Raw genomic sequence first — 18652 nt, forward strand, 5'->3', positions numbered from 1 at the left:
CTAATAAATCGGATGATAATTAAAAAATATAAAATAAAATGTTATTGTGGTTGTTATTAATAATATGAATGTAAGTTACCATGTATAAAATTAAATATTTCTATAAAATATTATTTCCTCGTTAGGCCTTTAATTTAACCAGATAGGAATAATTAATTTGGGTTTGAATAATTTTGGCTCTGCATGGATACACCACGTTAGTCCAGAGTACTGGCAGCTGTTTCCTTAGCCGTTCATTGTCTTCAGTCACACTCCACACGTCAAGCCACATACACACTATTCATTCTTTCCTTCTTCCTTTCTGCCCCCATTCTTATATAAGCGTTGATGTTCCTCTCATACGCCAAACAGAAAACATTAAAACACCACACAATCGATGGAGAGCGACACGCTTCTTCCTCACACCACTGTTTCTTGGACCGAACACAGCAATGACATTGGAATTTCCATGAATGCCCCTCTCACTTCCTTCAAATCCATACTCCAACCTCCTCCAATTACCATAAACCCCTTCCCGTTCCCACAACAACATACCGTACCCAATCTCACTACTACTGCTGATGATGACAACTTTCTCACACACCAAAACATGGACTCCNACCTGACATCGGTTTCTTCTTCTCCGGGAACCATTCTTCTCAAACTGGCTCGCCTGATATCCCGCCGGCGACTCGGCTGCTCCCGGCGGGGGCCACCGACGATGATCCCGTGGCGCTGGGTGCTGGATTTGGTGCCTCCGCTGCGTTTGAAATGGAGGCTGTTGGTGGCTCTGGAAACGCTCTGTTTTCGGGCAGGGGAAAGGGATTGGAAGCTTTGGTAGTGAGTAATTTGAAGAGGGTGCAGGAAGTTGAAGAAGCTAGCAATGAGGGTTCAATGTGGAATTCTGAAGAGGATGATGAGAGAACTGATGAGGTGGTGGTTGAGGAGAGTGGGAAGAAGAAGAAGAAGAAGAAGGGGATGCCGTCCAAAAATCTTATGGCGGAGAGGCGGCGAAGGAAGAAGCTCAATGATAGGTTGTACATGCTTAGGTCTCAACATCTTTTACACAATTCATATTTTACATATAGACTATTATAAAATAAAAAATAAAAAATAAAATATAAACAAAAATTAAGAAATAAAATTTTAAAAATAATTATTAACTCATCATATTAAAATCAATAAATAACCCTAAAATAATAATATTTGTTAAATAGGTAACATTACTCTAATTTTAAACTCCATTTATTGTATTCAGGTGAATAACCCTAAAAAAAATTGGCTATTATTTCTATTTGAACATTATTGTTAGTTCTTTTTCTTTTAAACTACTTTGGTTTAAAATTTTCCTGTTCAAAATTTTTCACGGTATTTTTATTCCTATCCGCACAAGGTGATTTTCCTTCCATTATTCCCATGATCCCATCTCCATCCCCGTCTTCAGGATACACACGTTTACGGATCAATATTGCCATCCTTATGTGCCATATTTTATATCATCTCTTAGCAAAACTTTCAGTTGTTAGCAATGGCAGAGCTACGTTGTAACAAAGGAGAGCGGCCTTAACATCAAATTTTTTTAAGTCTTATAAATAATTTTTGTTATCGGATAGAAAGACATAAAGAGTTCTATATCTAATGCATGACTATAATGATGACAAGTTGTAGTAAGACCATGCACTGATTGTTGCCATTGAATAGCCAACTAACCTCGTTAAAAAATGCATTCTTTTGATGATGTTGGAAACTTAGGAGTAATACCTGCTAATATACTTGGATTTGTTGATTAGATGGACAGAGTTTCGATACTTGGAGATGCAATTGACTACATGAAGGAGCTACAGCAGCGGGTCAATGATCTTCAAAATGAACTGGAGTCAACTCCAACTAGCTGTTCGCCATCATCTTCCACCAGCATTCAACCTTTGACACCCACACTGCAAACCCTTTCTTGCCGGGTGAAGGAAGAACTGTGTCCGATGCCAATCCCAGGAAACCAAACAGCAAAGGTAATTTTTGTTCACCTTATTATTGCAAACAATTTTGCTAGGTAACTAATTAAGGTACCACCCAATTGTAGCCAATTAGTATATAGGCTGCAAAAGAAGTCCAACAATAAAAAAAAAAAAAACCACAACCCTAATCATAATCTCACTTTCACTATAGTAAAAAAGCAACCACAAAACTCTTTACCTTCTCTCCTACGTCCTTTAGCCATGGCATTTAGTATCACTTCCAACTGTCTCTGCTAGCGTGTCACATCATAACTGGTCGCGATGGCCATTACCGTCCGTCGCTCATCTGCCGTTCGTCGCCATACAAAAAAATAAAAGGAAACTATTAAAAAAAGACATAATTTCAGATGTTTCTTATACCTGAAATTCAGATGTTTAAATTTTAGAGGTATCAGATAACAAAACGAAATATTCTAAACATAAGAAAAAGAAACATCCGAAAACTAAGAAAAAGAAACCTTTAAAATTATTTAAAAAATCATCCAAAATCTAAAAAGAAGAAACATCTAAGACCTATAAAAAAGAACATCCGAAAATTTAGAAAAATGAAACATCCAAAACTACTAAAAAGAGTCATCCAAAATCTAAAAAAAAAAAGAGCATGGAAGCGGCTTTGAAGAAGAGACATGGATGAGAGAACGGAGGCGCCAAAGGAATGGAAGGTATCACGGCGAGGGAGTTAGAGGGGGATGGCGAGATGGGAGAGGAGCTAGATGCGGAGGGCGTGGCGATGCCACGAGGGGAGTTGAAGGGGGATGGTGCGGCGTCATGTCAAGAGGAGTTGGATGGCTAGGGCGTAGCGGCGGGGCGATACGAGTTGGAAGGGGGAGGGCGTGGTGTCGCGGCGAGAGGAGTTGGAGGGAAACATCACGGCATGAGGAGTTGGAATGGGAAGGTGCAAGTGTTTTGAGTGCAAACCTAGCTTTTTTGAAATGTTTAAACAATTCCGTTAGATAACCAACAAAAGGTGCAACTAACTTTAGCCAACTCTTATTTGAACAGCACTTCAAGGCCCATGAAAAAAAAAATTCAAATTATATGGAAAAAAACATCCAAATCACATTGAAAAAACATTCACATCATAAAGTCCAATACATTTCCTACTAATGGACAAAAAAAAAAATCCACAAACTACCAAAAACATCCAAATTATATTAAAAAGCATTCAAATTACATGAAAAAAATTCCAAAAATCACATAAAAAAAATTCAAATCACATCAAAAGAAGAAGAAGACGGGCGGCGGTGAAAGGTGCAATGCGATGGAGGACGACGATGTGTGGGAGGACGTGAGAATGAGGGTGCGGTGTGAAGGAAGATGGCGACGCGAGGGAGGAACAACGAAAAGGAGGACGGCGACAACATCTTCGACGGCGCTGTGTGGATGGCGAGGCGACGACATGCTTGACGGTACGAGCATGGATGGAAAAGGCGTGGACGTTGCTGCCTGCTAGTTGCCTTCCATCGGGAGCTCTCTTGCGATGGATGATGACATGGCTACTGAGGCTGACTGGTGCAAGGACAAGGTGTGACGCGTAACAACTGCGATGGAGGACACGCGGTAGAGAGGCGGCGAGGGGAGAGCTGCATGCCAGGAAGGATGTCTGATGGTGGCACAATGGAGATACGATAACGGCGCAAAGTGCGGGAGGAGATTGACAGGAGGAGAAGCGTGAGAGAGAGGACAGAAGGTGAGTATACGAAGTGGTTTGTGGCTTAGGGTGACAAAACTAAATTCCTCAAATTTCAAATTTCAAATGTAGAATTAAAAGGGAGTTCATAGTTGATCTCTTATACTTTTTTATTTTCAATTTTAAAATAAGTTTTTTGAAAAGTTGATTGCATATAGAGTTGGTTACCTATATTTTATCGAGGTGTTTGCTATGGTGCCTAAAAGATATTGCCTAATTGCTAAAATAGGTTAAATAATTAATTTTAAATTTAAAAGTATAAATGTTTGAAAATTTTAAATATTTAAAAGTTACTATAAAAAGTAATTTAGATAAAAATTAGACACCAAACAAAAGGCACCATAGAATTGGCCTTTTATCTATTACAAATTAATGTTGCTTGATAATGTTTGCATGTTGTGGTAACCGACCTGCCAAAATTATTCAATAGCTGAATTTTGCATAATCATGAAATTAGATTGCCAAAAGCTCAAAACTATTGTGAGCTCATTATATAAATTTCAATACTTACTCTCTGCTAACATGGACTTGCAAATATATGTCTGTCTTAAAACTCTATTTTCAATACAAAGTAATAGGATAAGTATTTCCTAATGTGGTACACGATTGCACGTAATTTGTTGAACACTAAACCTCATTGCAAAGTTTACTAGCTCCTAGATTGTCCAAACAAGGACTCTAAAAGAAAATAGCCTAAAAATTATTATTTGAGCACTCCAAAATAAAGCAAAATGCCTAGGGATGACGATTTGAGCATTCGACTTTATCCGACCTTTTCCATTTTAAAGGTGATGGATTTTTCAACCGTTACTTGGATTTTGGGACGGGTACAGAGAAAATGTGATGATAATTGTTTGAAATAGGACGGATACAGGTAATGGTCACCCATCTTATATCAGCTCCAAACATACACAAATGAATGTTTGAGATATATTATCAGATTTAATTTGATAAATTTAAACTTTTTTAAGATTGCTTTCAACTAGTAATGTGATGCATTTAATTATATCTAGAATTTATATAATCTTTTTTAGCACTTTGTATTTTATTTTCATAGGCTATAGATTATATTTCAGACAATGTCATAAAAAATAGGCCAAGTAATATAGATTTGTGGCAATAAATAGAATATCTACGAGTAATGAGACAGGTAAGGGAGCAAATCTTTAATGTTCAGGGCAGATGTGGCCGTGTGGGTATTGAAATACCCACTATATTTGATATGCAAATTTTATGGTCCTGGAAATTGAAGAAACTATTTTAACTCTCAAGTGTTTCTAATAATTTTAGGTGGAAGTTAAGGTAAGGGACGGTAAAGCTATCAATATTCACATGTTTTGTAGCCGCCGACCAGGTCTTCTGGTCTCTACAATGCAGGCTCTGGATAACCTCGGATTAGATGTTCACCAAGCTGTTATTAGCTGCTTCAATGGTTTTGCTTTAGACATCTTTAAAGCTGAGGTACGCTTCTTTATCCATTGCCAAGCTTCACTTTCTTATTTTTTTAACCTTTATGTTATATGATGCTTGGACCTAATTTTATTGAGGTGTAATGCATATTGTGTCTAATACTAATAGTGTCAATTAATCCATGTACCAACCTGGATTGTTGAAAAGGCTTGCAATGAACACTAATTATTGGTTTGTGGTATGTGAAGTTTGACGGTTTGTAACTGTTGTCTTTCTTGTTTCTTAACAGCAATGCAGAGAAGGGCAAGATGTGCTTCCTGAGGAAATCAAAGCAGTTCTGCTGGATTCAGCAGGTATCCATGATATGATGTGATTCAAGTTCTTAATTGGTAAATGGAATTAGAGAAATACTAACAGTGATTGCTGTTGTAACTTGCAAGCAGGATCCAAATAAATCTTTACAAATTACAATTACTGTTTGTAAGGCATTACTGGGAAGATCAAATAGCAAATTAGCATAATTTGAAGGTTGAAGAGTTGTCTTGTGATATCTTGTCATGATTTTAGCAAAGCAAATGATGTCACATTGTTTTTTTTAAGTCATGGATTATATCTTATTTGTTTTATTTGCCTATTTATTTTAGTCATGGAATATTTTTCTTAAATCTTGCTTCCTCAAAATTGTGTCTGTTTAATTTTTAAAATAGACTTGCTACAGAAAGTTGTCAGCACCCTAGTTGTTTGTTTTTAAAGGGATTTCAATCCTCACTAATTAAATAACAGTGCACCACAATGGGTAGAGCTTTCATACTCTACTATAGTTGGTGGTCCTCGTCTAGATTTCATGTGAACGTGATCTAGTAGAGTTTCCTAAACTTTGACTACTGTTCTCAATCATCCCTACAACCACGACGATGAATTATCAATTTGGGACATTTGGGGCTTTGTTTAAGATTTTATTTCAATTGTAAGGGCTAGATTGAGTATTTGAATTTCATCTCTATATCATTTAATCGTTACCCAATACACTCACTTCACAGTAGGAAGGTGGAGTTCAACATGTCAGGTAAATGTGCCGAATAAGCATTCTGGTGATAGAGATCATTGTAGGGATAATTGGGATCCACTAACTAATTTGGAAGTTGTAATTGAAGCCAATGAAATTGTAGGAGTTAAATTGAGTATTGGATCAAATTTTAGAGTCAAATTGAGATTTAACTCATATTTCAATCCTCAATAATTAAATATAACAGTGCATCATAGTGGAGTAGTTGCCAAACCGGGTATCTCCCATGGTCTAGCCACTCGATTTTTTTTTTGGGCACCACGATCATCTTGGAGAGAGAAGTTGATAAACCCGACATCCAGATATTGATAACTTGTTTTCGGATCTCCTCCTCATCTTTCTTAGGTTTTTAGCATGAATGAACTATTATTTCTAATTATAAAATATTAGAGTATTAATAATTTTAACAATAAAAAATATATTAACTTGATATTTATTAAAAACTGAGCTAGTTCTTTTGGTAGTTAAATCGTACATTTTTTCTTTGATTTTTTAAACCTGACGATTTTTTATGTATATCAAATTAATTTTCATGTTTTATAATTAAAATTGTTCACACTCAAATATTTTATGATAAAAAACTTTGAGTGATCGACTTACTTAGAGAGACGACAAAGAGAAGATCACTTGCATATTTGGTGTTAGTTCTTGGCAGTTGGCACGTATGTTGCTTCCACCCAAAAAGATCTTTAGGTTTAGTAATTTGAAAAAAGTAATTATTACTAAGTTTTAATTTATCCTTTAATTGTCTTCTTAATATTTAAAAGATTAACAAATTCAAATATATATTATTTTAAAAATAAGACTATAAAAGTATATTTTTATTAAAATTTATTAGAATTGAGTGTATTTAATTTGACATTCAAAGTTAACTTAGGAGGTGAGAATTGTTTTACTCTTATAAATATCATATCATCATAAATTACTGTATCCCTTCATAAACCTGTATTTCAATATGTATATTTTGAAAATAAAAAGTGGCATCAATTCTTATATTTTATTTTATTTTTTAGAATTTTGATTTCTTAAGAAAGGTATTTAGAAATTTTTATATTCATTTTGGAGGAAGATTAATTATTCCTATGTATTAATTTGTTACCACAAGATACTTCAAGAAGAGAATAAAAAGTATAAAACAAATATTACTGAATAGTTATCAAACAATTTAAAGTATTTTATACTCCTAAAAAAAATGATAAATCACTCAAGTGACAATCAAATTTTAAAAAATTAAGAAATAATTTGCCTAAAAAGTAACTTAATATTAGAGAGTAAAAAAATGATTTTCTCAATACATTGAACTTATGAAAATTTAAAAAAATTAATATTTGTTATGATAAGATTAAATACATGGATGTCCATTTATGACTTGGGCGGTTATTAATGAAGGAATCACTTTTAAGGATGAATTTAAATAAATGAGAGTTGAAAATAGAAGTACCTTACCTGTATAAATAGAAGGCATCATCAAATGCATTTTACACAACAATAAGAATATCAAACATTCTTCACTCTCTCTCTTTTGTTCTATTCTCTCTCTTATATACTTTATTATAATATTATTAAATATATTAATTTTATCTATTGATATAGTAATTCTAGTGTATATTACTACTAGAGTTATCTAATTATATTTCCATATTTTATATTTGTTACCTCTTCCTTATTTATTTATTTAGTTATTTCACAACACGTTATCAGCACGAGACTCTGATCAAATTTTTAAGAAGACTTGAGTCAAACAAATTTTCATTATGTCAAAACTCTCTTGTAACACCTTACCACACAGATTTCCAAGCACAAAGCTCATTTCCAAGCTTTCCAAAACCAACAATCAAACTCCAATACACATATATACAAGGCCTAAGCCACAATATCACACCCAAACACAATACCTCAATCACTAAATCACAAAATTCCAAGTCTTTAGCTTAGGATTAAGAATCTCACCTTACCCAAGGACCAATGAGGCAAGACTAAGCCTTCCCTTCAAGTCAATTAGATCCTATAACACAAAAGAGCTCAAAATTTCAACATTTTTGTCCATGAAATTCGAAAATCAAGGTTGGAAGAACGGAGGTGAAACGTGGCTTACCTCTTGCACAACCTTATGGGCTTTGTAAAGCTCGATGCCGCGGTCGCGTGGCCGTAAACGGTGCATCAATCGGAGCTCCGGATCAAAAGTTATGATCAATGAAAGTTTGGAGTGAAATTTGGGCAAGGGTTTCACATTTCCCCCTCCCTTTCAACGTGTGTGTGGTGTTTGAGTGGAAAGACAGAGCTGAGCTCTCTTAATTAAGAGAGGCTTGGCTGGGCCCTTGGGCCCAATATGGGTCCGGTTGGTTCGGTTTGGCTCGTTCGGCCCAATTTTGGACCGATTTTTTGAAAATTAGTGTCAAAATTCTCGTTTTAAATTTCTCTATCACATTAAACCATAAAACCTCATTTTCTCATTTTCTAGAATATATTTTAATTTATAGGTTAATTAGTCATTAATTAATCGGGTTTTACATTCTACCCACCTAATTGGGAATTTTGCCCACAAAATTCGATTTCAGTTACCTGAGAATAGGTGTGGGTAGTCTGCTCGCATTTCCGATTCAAGTTCCCAGGTGTGCTCCTCAACACCGGCTCGACTCCATGTCACTTTCACTAATGAAACCTCTTTTCCACGCAACTTCTTAATACATATGTCATCAATCCTGACCGGAGTCACTGGCAGAGTCAAGTCTTCCTTTAACTGAACCGATTCCGGTTTTAACTCATGGTTAGCATCAAGAGTATACTTCCAAAGCTGCAACACGTGAAATACGTCGTGCAGGTTCGAAAGGTGAGGCGGTAGAGCCATCCGACACGCCACCGGTCCAACTCTCTCGAGAATCTGGAACGGACCGATGTATCAGGGATTCAGCTTCTTCGTCTTAATCGCTCTACATACTCCTGTTGTTGGAGTAACCTTCAGGAAAGCATGGTCTCCTTCCTCAAACTCTAAGGGCTTCCGCCTCTGATCGGCGTAACTCTTCTGACGGCTCTGAGCAGTGAGCATCCTATCTCTGATTTTCTTAACTTGTTCAGTAGTTTCAGCTATTATCTCAGGTCCCAATAGACTTTTCTCCCCAGTTTCATACCAGCATAGAGAAGATTGGCATTTCCTCCCATACAAAGCCTCATACGGAGCCATTCTGATGCTCTTATGGTAGTTATTATTGTATGCAAACTCCACCAGCGGCATATACCGATCCCAGCTTGTCAGCTGGTCCAAAACACAAGCCCTCAACATGTCCTCTAGGGTTTGGATCAACCTCTCAGATTGACCATCTGTTTGAGGATGGTAAGCTGTACTCAAGCTCAAATGGGTTCTGAAGGCTTTATGAAATGCACCCCAGAACCTTGAAGTGAAACGGGGGTCTCTGTCAGAAATTATGGCAGTAGGCACACCATGAAGTCTCATAATCTCCTTTATATACAGGCGCGATAACTCCTCAAGAGTATAGTTCATCTGAATGGGTAGAAAGTGAGCCGATTTCGTCAGCCAGTCCACAATTACCCATACAGCATCAAAACCGGCTCTAGTTCTTGGTAATCCCGATACAAAATCCATCGCAATGCTCTCCCACTACCAATGCGGAATCTCCAAAGGTTGCAACGTCTCGGAAGGTCTCTGATGTTCAATCTTCACTTTTTGACAAGTTAAACACTTTGAGACATACTCTGCCACATCATTCTTCATACCAGGTCACCAGAACATAGCCTTCAGATCATTGTGCATCTTAGTATTCCCAGGGTGAATAGAAAATCCGCTTTTGTGTGCTTCCTTCAAGATATCTTATCGCAAAGTCCCAACATCGGGCACAATGATCCTACCCTTGAATCTCCATAGCCCATCTTGATCCCATGATACTCTCCACTGCTTCCCTTGCTCAATAGCTGGTAACACCTTAGGTAACACGTCATCATTTTGATGAGCCTTCAGGAGTTCAGATTTAAAATCACTTGAGATCTGTAATGGACTCAAACACAGAGTTCCAGACTCTTCCTGAACACCGATCTTCAAACTCTCGAATGCCTTGAGCAACTCCTTTTCTCGAATCATCATCCAAGCAGCATACAGCGATTTCTGACTTAGTGCATCCGCCACAACATTCGCTTTTCCCAGGGTAATTCAACTCAAAGTCGTAGTCCTTCAGTAACTCCATCCACCTCCTCTGTCGCATATTAAGCTCTTTCTGATCAAAGAGGTATTTCAAGCTCTTATGATCAGAGAAAACTCGGAATTTAACCCCATAAAGTTAATGCCTCCACACCTTTAGTGCAAATACAACCGCAGCAAGTTCCAGGTCATGCGTTGGGTAATTAACTTCGTGAAGTCTCAATTGTCGTGAGGCATAAGCCACCACATTCCAGTGCTGCATCAGCACGCACCCCAGACCCTTTAGTGAGGCATCACAATACACCTCAAATGGTTCATTCGGCTCAGGTAACACCAACACAGGCGCGGTAGTCAGCTTTTGCTTCAACACTCAGAAACTCTCCTCACTTAGAAGTCCAAGCAAACGGCGCGTCGTTGCGGGTTAACTTTGTCAATGGCAAAGCTATCTGCGAGAAGCCTTTGATGAATCTCCGATAGTAGCCAGCTAAGCTCAGAAAACTCCTTATTTCAGTAACTGAGGTCGGTCGCCCCCAATCCATCATTGCTTCTACCTTAGAAGGATCTACTGTTGTCCCCTGTTTACTCACCACATGGCCAAGAAACTTCACCTCGTCCTTCCAGAATTCACATTTAGACAGTTTTGTGTAGAGTTTCCTTTCCTTTAGTATCTACATCATGGTCCTCAAATGTTCTACATGCTCTCCTTCGGTCTTAGAATAAATCAGTATGTCATCAATGAAGACAACAACGAATTTATCCAGAAACAGATGGAAGATTCTATTCATATAATCCATAAACACTGCAGGAGCATTTGTCAACCCAAAAGACATTACAGAGTACTTGTAATGACCATAACGAGTCTTGAAAGCGGTCTTAGGGATGTCCTCATCTCTCACCCTTATCTGGTGATAACCAGATCATAAATCAATCTTGGAGAAAACCCCGGCTCCTTGTAACTGATCCATGAGATCGTCAATTCTTGGCAATGGGTACTTATTCTTTATTGTGACCTTGTTCAGTTGTCTGTAATCCACCGTCTTTCTTCTTCACCAACAACACCGGTGCTCCACACGGAGAAACACTAGGGCAGATAAAGCGCTTGCTTATTAAGTCTTCCAACTGAGTCTTGTGTTTGACCATTTCTAAAGGCGACATTCGATATGGGGCAATCGAGATTGGCCCCGTTCCAGGTACCAACTCAATTACAAATTCAACCTCTCGGCTAGGAGAGAATTCCTCAATGTCATCAGGAAATACCTCAGGAAATTCACAAACAATTGAGATTTGCTCTAAGCTTTGTTCCTCACCCAACACACTTGCAGCTAATAGCATAACACCTTGACATTCCTGCCCCCGAACAATTTACTACCACATAGTTCAAATAATAGCCATTCACCACGACCGGCCCTTCTTACCCTTTTGGCATGAAATGCAACAATTTCTCAAAACAATTCAACAAGACACGATTCTTAGACAACCAGTCCAACCCCAAGATAAGATCAAGACCGGTCATCGGCAAGCAGATTAAATCATGGACAAAATCACGTTGCTTGACCCTAAATGAAACTTGCGGACATCCTAACATAGTTACCATGGCTTCATGGGTGGCATTATACACCTTTACGTCATAAATTAAAACAATCTTCAATTCTACCTCACTAGCCTTCTCAAATGCAATGACTGAATGTGATGCTCCAGAATCAAATGAGGCATTTAAAGTTTGACCAACCATTTCACATTTACCTCGGATAAGTGTCTCGGACCCCTCGGCACCCACAGCTGAAGTAGTAAACACCCGACTAGGCTGCTGTGCTCTCCTAGCATCCTGTCTCTGCTTCTCTGGACAGTTGGAGGCTTATGCCCTAGCTTACCACATGAGTAACACAATCCCCATCCAGCCTTGCACGGAACACCAGGATGGTAACTCCCACATCTAACACAAGCCTGCTCATTCAGAGGCTGCTTCCCAAACCTTCTTCTCGGGACATTGTTGTTGTCAGGCCTTCTGAAGTTATTCTGGCCTTGAGTCCTGGTGCACGAACTTGTGATCACACTTTTCACAACTCTGCACAACTAACCAGCAAGTGCACTGGGTCGTCCAAGTAATACCTTACGTGAGTAAGGGTCGATCCCACGGAGATTGTCGGCTTGAAGCAAGCTATGGTCATCCTGTAAATCTTAGTCAGGCGGATTCAAATGGTTATGAGGTTTTGATAATTAAAAGATAAATAAAACATAAAATAAAATAAAGATACTTATATAATTCATTGGTGGAAATTTCAGATAAGCGTGTGGAGATGCTTTGTTGCTTCTGAACCTCTGCTTTCCTATTATCTTCTTCCAACCATGCGTGCTCCCTTCCATGGCAAGCTGTATGATCCTCTCGAATGAAAAATACCAGGTACGGTTTCTGCACGGCTAATCAACTGTCAGATTTATCGTCTCGGATGAAAAATACCAGGTACAGCTACCGCATGGCTAATCATCTGTCGGTTCTCACTAGCGCCGGAATAGGATCTCTCTATCCTTTTGCACACTGTCACTGCGCCCAACATTCGTGAGTTTGAAGCTCGTCACAGTCATCCCTTTCCAGATCCTACTCGGAATACCACAGACAACGTTTAGACTTTTCGGATCTCTGGAATGTTGCCAATTGGTTCTAGCCTATACCACGGAGATTCTAATCACACGAACTCGGTCCGTGGATTAGAGACCCAAGAGAATATACTCCGGTTGTCGTCCAATGACTACGTTGAACATCATGTAGACCGCTTGTGGTTGTCAGACACGTGGATCTTGGCTAAGCGAGTAACAAAGATAGTGGGTGATTATCACTGGTTACCCCTTCATTCTGACTTAACTGAATTAAGTACGAGAGTATATCTTGGAGAAGAAGTAGGCGTGAATTGAAAGAGAAACAATAGTACTTGCATTAATTCATGAAGAATAGCAGAGCTCCACTGTGTAGAAACTCCACCGTAGAAAATACATAAGAGAAAAAGGTCTAGGCATGGCCGAATGGCCAGCCTCCCAATGTAACATAAAAGTGAAAAGAGGGTTCCAAAGATGATAAAAGATACAATAGTAAAAGTGCTATTTATACTAAACTAGTTACTAGGGATTACAGAAAATAAGTAACTAAGTGCAGATAGTGTAGAAATCCACTTCCGAGGCCCACTTGGTGTTTACTTGGGCTGAGCATTGAAGCTTTTACGTGCATAGGCCATTCTTGGAGTTAAACGCCAACTTGAGTGCCAGTTTTGGCATTTTACTCTAGAAAGGGTTTCTGGTGAACGTTTAGACGCCAGTTTGGGCCATCAAATCTCGGACAAAGTATGGACTATTATATATTTCTGGAAAGCCCAAGATATGTACTTTCCAATGCAATTGAGAGCGCTCCAATTGGGCTTTTGTAGCTCCAGAAAATCCACTTCGAATGCAGGAGGGTCAGAATCCAACAGCATCTGCAGTCCTTTCTCAGACTCTGAATCAGATTTTTGCTCAGGTCCCCCAATTTCAGCCAGAAAATACCTGAAATTACAGGAAAACACAAAAACTCATAGTAAAGTCCAGAAATGTGATTTTTGCATAAAAACTAATAAAAATATAATAAAAAGTAACTAAAAAAATACTAAAAACTATGTAAAAACAATGCCAAAAAGGGTATAAATTATTCGCACATCACAACACCAAACTTAAATTGTTGCTTGTTCTCAAGCAAATAAAAACAAAATAGGATAAAAAGGAAGAGAAAATACAATAAATTCCAAAATTATCAATAAGATTAGTTTCAATTAGATGAGCGGGGCTAGTAGCTTTTTGCTTCTGAACAGTTTTGGCATCTCACTTTATCCTTTGAAGTTCAGAATGATTGGCATCCATAGGAACTCAGAATTCAGATAGTGTTATTGATTCTCCTAGTTCAGTATGTTGATTCTTGAACACAGCTACTTTATGAGTCTTGGTCGTGACCCTAAGCATTTTATTTTCTAGTATTACCACCGGATACATAAATGCCACAGACACATAACTGGGTGAACCTTTTCAGATTGTGACTTAGCTTTGCTAGAGTCCCCAGTTAGAGGTGCCCAGAGCTCTTAAGCACACTCTTTTTGCTTTGGACCACGACTTTAACCGCTCAATCTCAAGATTTTCACTTGACACCTTCACGCCACAAGCACATGGTTAGGGACAGCTTGGTTTAACTGCTTAGGTTAGGATTTTATTCCTTTGGACCCTCCTATCCATTAATGCTCAAAGCCTTGGATCCTTTTTACCCTTGCCTTTTAGTTTAAAGGGTTATTGGCTTTTTCTGCTTGCTTTTTCTTTTTCTTTCTTTTTTCTTTATTTGTCGCCTTTTTTTTTCGCAAGCTTTGTGTTTTTCACTGCTTTTTCTTGCTTCAAGAGTCAATTTTATGATTTTTTAGATTATCAATAATATTTCTCTTTTTTCATTATTCTTTTAAGAGCCAGCAATTTTAACATTCATAAACTTCACTATAAAAAATATGCACTGTTCAAGCATTCATTCAGAAAACAAAAAGTATTGCCACCACATCAAAATAATTAAACTATTTTCAAGATAGAATTCGAAATTCATGTACTTTTTTTTCTTTTTCAGAAAACGTTTTTCATTTAAGAAAGGTGAAAGATTCATGGAACATTCATAACTTTAAGACATAGACACTAAAGACTGATGATCATGTAATGAAGACACAAACATAGTCAAAACATAAAGCATAAAAACTGAAAATAGAAAAGAAAATAAATAAGGAGATTAAAGAACGGGTCCACCTTAGTGAGGGCGGCTAGTTCTTCCTCTTGAAGATCCTATGGAGTGCTTGAACTCCTCAATATCTCTTCCTTGCGTTTGTTTCTCCTCTCTCATGGCTCTTTGGTCCTCTCTGATTTCATGGAGGATAATGGAGTGCTCTTGTTGAGGTCCATGAGTAGGCTCTCTTGTTTGCTCCATCCTCTTTCTAGTGATGGGCTTTTGAGATGAATCTCTCCATCTTCCATGACTCAGAGTTGGAAGCAACTGCCTTCCCTTTCCTCTTCCTAGAGGTTTCTCTGGCCTTAGGTGCCATTAATAGTTATTGAAAAACAGAAAGCATAGCTTTTTTCACACCAAACTTAAAAGGTTTGCTCATCCTCAAGCAAAATAAGATAGAAGGGAGTAAAAGAAGAATGATGCAATTAATTTTGAAAACTTATTACTGTATGCAAGAAAAATTAAAAAGAGTTGAAAATAATTTGAAAAGATATGTAAGTTTTGTTTTGGAAGGAATTGAAAAGAATTGAAAAAAAAATTGAAAAGAATTGGAAAGATTATTAATATTTGAAAATAGAAATTGAAAGATGAACGTTTAAAATATGTTTGATGCAAAAAATTATGAATTAAAACATGAAAAATTGAAAAAAATCGAATTGGAAACAAAATTACCTCCCTTGTGTCATCCTGGCATTAAATGCCCAGGATGCTATCCATTCTGGCGTTTAACGCCCACTTGACTGCCTCTTTGGGCATTTAACGCCCAGCCAGATACCCTGGCTGGCGTTAAATGCCAGGAATCCTTCTTTACTGGGCGTTTTTCTGAACGCCCAGGATGCTGCCATTTCTGGCATTAAACGCCCAGAATGCTGCCCATTCTGGCGTTGGGCGTTAAACACCCATTCTACTATCCTTACTGGCGTTTAAACGCCAGTAAGCCTGTCCTCTAGGGTGTGCTGTTTTTGATGCTGTTTTTGATTTCGCTTTAATTTTGCAGCTGTTTTTATGACTCCACATGATCATCAACCTAAAGAAAACATAACATGGCAATGGAAAACAAATGTCTATAAAAAAAATATAATTAAATAACATTGGGTTGCCTCCCAATAAATGCTTCTTTAATGTCAATAGCTTGACAGTGAGCTCTTAGAGAGCTTCACAGAGACTCAGAGCTTAATGGTGGCCTCCCAACACCAAACTTAGAAGTTGAGTGTGGGGGCTCTGCTTGACTATGTATTGAGAGAAGCTTTTCATGCTTCTTCTCCATGGTTACAGAAGAAGATCCTTGAGCCTTAAACACAAGGTAGTCCTCATTCAATTGAAGGACTAACTCTCCTCTGTCCACATCTATCACAGCCCTTGTTGTGGCTAGGAAGGGCCTTCCAAGGATGATAGATTCATCCTCATCCTTCCTAGTGTCTAGGATTATGAAGTCAGCAGGGATGTAAAGGCCTTCAACCTTCACTAAGACATCCTCTACAAGTCCATAAGCCTGTTTCATTGATTTGTCTGCCATCTCTAATGAGATTCTTACAGCTTGTACCTCAAAGATCCCTAGTTTCTCCATTACAGAGAGCGGCATGAGGTTTATTCCTGACCCCATGTTACACAGAGCCTTCTTAAAGATCTTGGTGCCTATGGTACAAGGTATTAAGAACTTTTCGGGATCCGGTTTCTTCTGAGGTAAATTCAGTTGAACCAAGGCATTCAGTTCATTGATGAGCAATGGAGGTTCATCCTCCCAAGTCTCATTACCAAATAACTTGGCATTCAGCTTCATGATTGGTCCTAGATATTGAGCAACTTGCTCTTCAACAATATCTTCATCATCTTCAGAGGAAGAATACTCATCAGAGCTCATGAATGGCAACAGTAAGTTCAGTTGAATCTCTATGGTCTCTGTATGAGCCTCAGATTCTTTTGGTTCCTCATTAGGGAACTCCTTAGTAGTCAGTGGACGTCCATTGAGGTCTTCCTCACTGGAAATCACTGCCTCTTTACTCTCTCCAGGTTCGGCCAATTTGGATATAGTTATGGCCTTGCACTCTCTCTTTGGATTCTCTTCTGTATTGCTTGGGAGAGTACTAGGAGGGATTTCAGTAACTCTTTTACTCAGCTGACCCACTTGTGCCTTCAAATTTTTGATGGAGTACCTTGTTTCGGTCATGAAACTGAGAGTGGTCTTAGATAGATCAGAGACTATGGTTGCTAAGTCAGAGAGGCTCTGCTTAGAATTCTCTGTCTGTGGCTCAGAAGATGATGGAAAAGGCTTGCTATTGCCAAACCTATTTCTCCCACCATTATTATTATTGAAGCCTTGTTGAGGCTTCTGTTGATCCTTCCATGAGAAATTTGGATGATTTCTCCATGAAGGATTATAGGTGTTTTCATAGGATTCTCCCATGTAATTCACCTCTTCCATTGCAGGATTCTCAAGGTCATAAGCTTCTTCTTCAGAGGAGGCTTTTTTAGTACTGCCGGATGCAGCTTGCATTCCAGTCAGATTCTGAGAAATCATATTGACTTGCTGAGTTAATATTTTATTCTGAGCCAATATTGCATTCAGAGTATCAATCTCAAGAACTCTTTTCTTCTGAGTCATCCCATTGTTCACAAGATTTCTTTCAGAAGTATACATTAACTAGTTATTTGCAACCATTTCAATAAGTTCCTGGGCTTCTGCAGGCATTTTCTTCAGATGAAGAGATCCACCAGCAGAGTGGTCCAATGACATCTTGGACAATTCAGACAAACCATCATAGAATATACATAAGATGCTCCATTTTGAAAGCATGTCAGAAGGACACCTTCTGATCAATTGCTTGTATCTTTCCCAAGCTTCATAGAGGGATTCACCTTCCTTCTGTCTGAAGGTTTGGACTTCCACTCTAAGCTTGCTCAACTTATGAGGTGGAAAGAATTTGGCCAAGAAAGCATTGACCAACTTTTCCCAAGAGTTCAGGCTTTCTTTAGGTTGTGAGTCCAACCATATCCTAGCTCTGTCTCTTACAGCAAAGGGGAAAAGCATAAGTCTGTAGACCTCAGGATTAACCCCATTGGTCTTAACAGTGTCACAGATTTGTAAGAATTCAGCTAAGAACTGATGAGGATCTTCCAATGAAAGTCCATGAAACTTGCAATTCTGCTGCATTAGAGAAACTAATTGAGGCTTAAGCTCAAAGTTGTTTGCTCCAATTGCAGGAATTGAGATGCTTCTTCCATAGAAGTCAGAAGTTGGTGCAGTAAAGTCACCAACCATCTTCCTTGCATCTTCACCATTGTTATTGGGTTCGGCTACCATGTCTACTTCTTTTTCGAAAATTTCTGTAAGGTCCTCTCCGGAGTGTTGTGCTTTAGCTTCTCTTAGCTTCCTCTTTAGAGTCCTTTCAGGTTCAGGATCAACTTCAACAAGAATGTCTTTATCCCTGTTTCTGCTCATATGAAAAAGAAGAGAATAGAAAAGAAAAGGAATCCTCTATATCACAGTATAGAGATTCCTTTATGTGAGTATAAGAATAGAAGAATAGAAGAATGAGGGAGAGAGAATGAGATGAATTCGAACACAGAGAGA

General features: G+C 38.2%; 1 protein-coding gene and 1 long non-coding RNA gene across 4 annotated transcripts; one reads left to right on the top strand and one right to left on the bottom strand.

The window, feature by feature from the left end:
* LOC110266401 lies at positions 492 to 11355 on the bottom strand. The gene is made up of 4 exons (XR_002353738.1): positions 11345 to 11355; positions 8947 to 8954; positions 2166 to 2172; positions 492 to 637 (listed from the first exon to the last, which is right to left on the bottom strand). It is a non-coding gene; the product is annotated as an uncharacterized LOC110266401 (long non-coding RNA).
* Positions 600 to 5693, top strand: LOC107619432 (transcription factor ICE1). Of its 3 annotated transcripts, XM_021110980.1 has the most exons (6): positions 600 to 1031; positions 1760 to 1988; positions 4975 to 5145; positions 5384 to 5447; positions 5538 to 5549; positions 5580 to 5693. In XM_021110980.1, exons 2-5 carry the CDS (start codon positions 1770 to 1772, stop codon positions 5546 to 5548), a joined length of 465 nt encoding a protein of 154 aa, XP_020966639.1. In that variant the 5' UTR covers positions 600 to 1031; positions 1760 to 1769; the 3' UTR covers position 5549; positions 5580 to 5693. The 3 variants fall into 3 exon arrangements, 2 of the variants coding, with proteins under 2 accessions (XP_020966639.1, XP_016177209.1); XR_002353737.1 differs by having other exon boundaries at positions 5384 to 5549; XM_016321723.2 differs by having other exon boundaries at positions 5384 to 5628.

Source organism: Arachis ipaensis, chromosome B09, assembly GCF_000816755.2.
Source record: "Arachis ipaensis cultivar K30076 chromosome B09, Araip1.1, whole genome shotgun sequence".
Taxonomy (NCBI): Eukaryota; Viridiplantae; Streptophyta; class Magnoliopsida; order Fabales; family Fabaceae; genus Arachis; species Arachis ipaensis.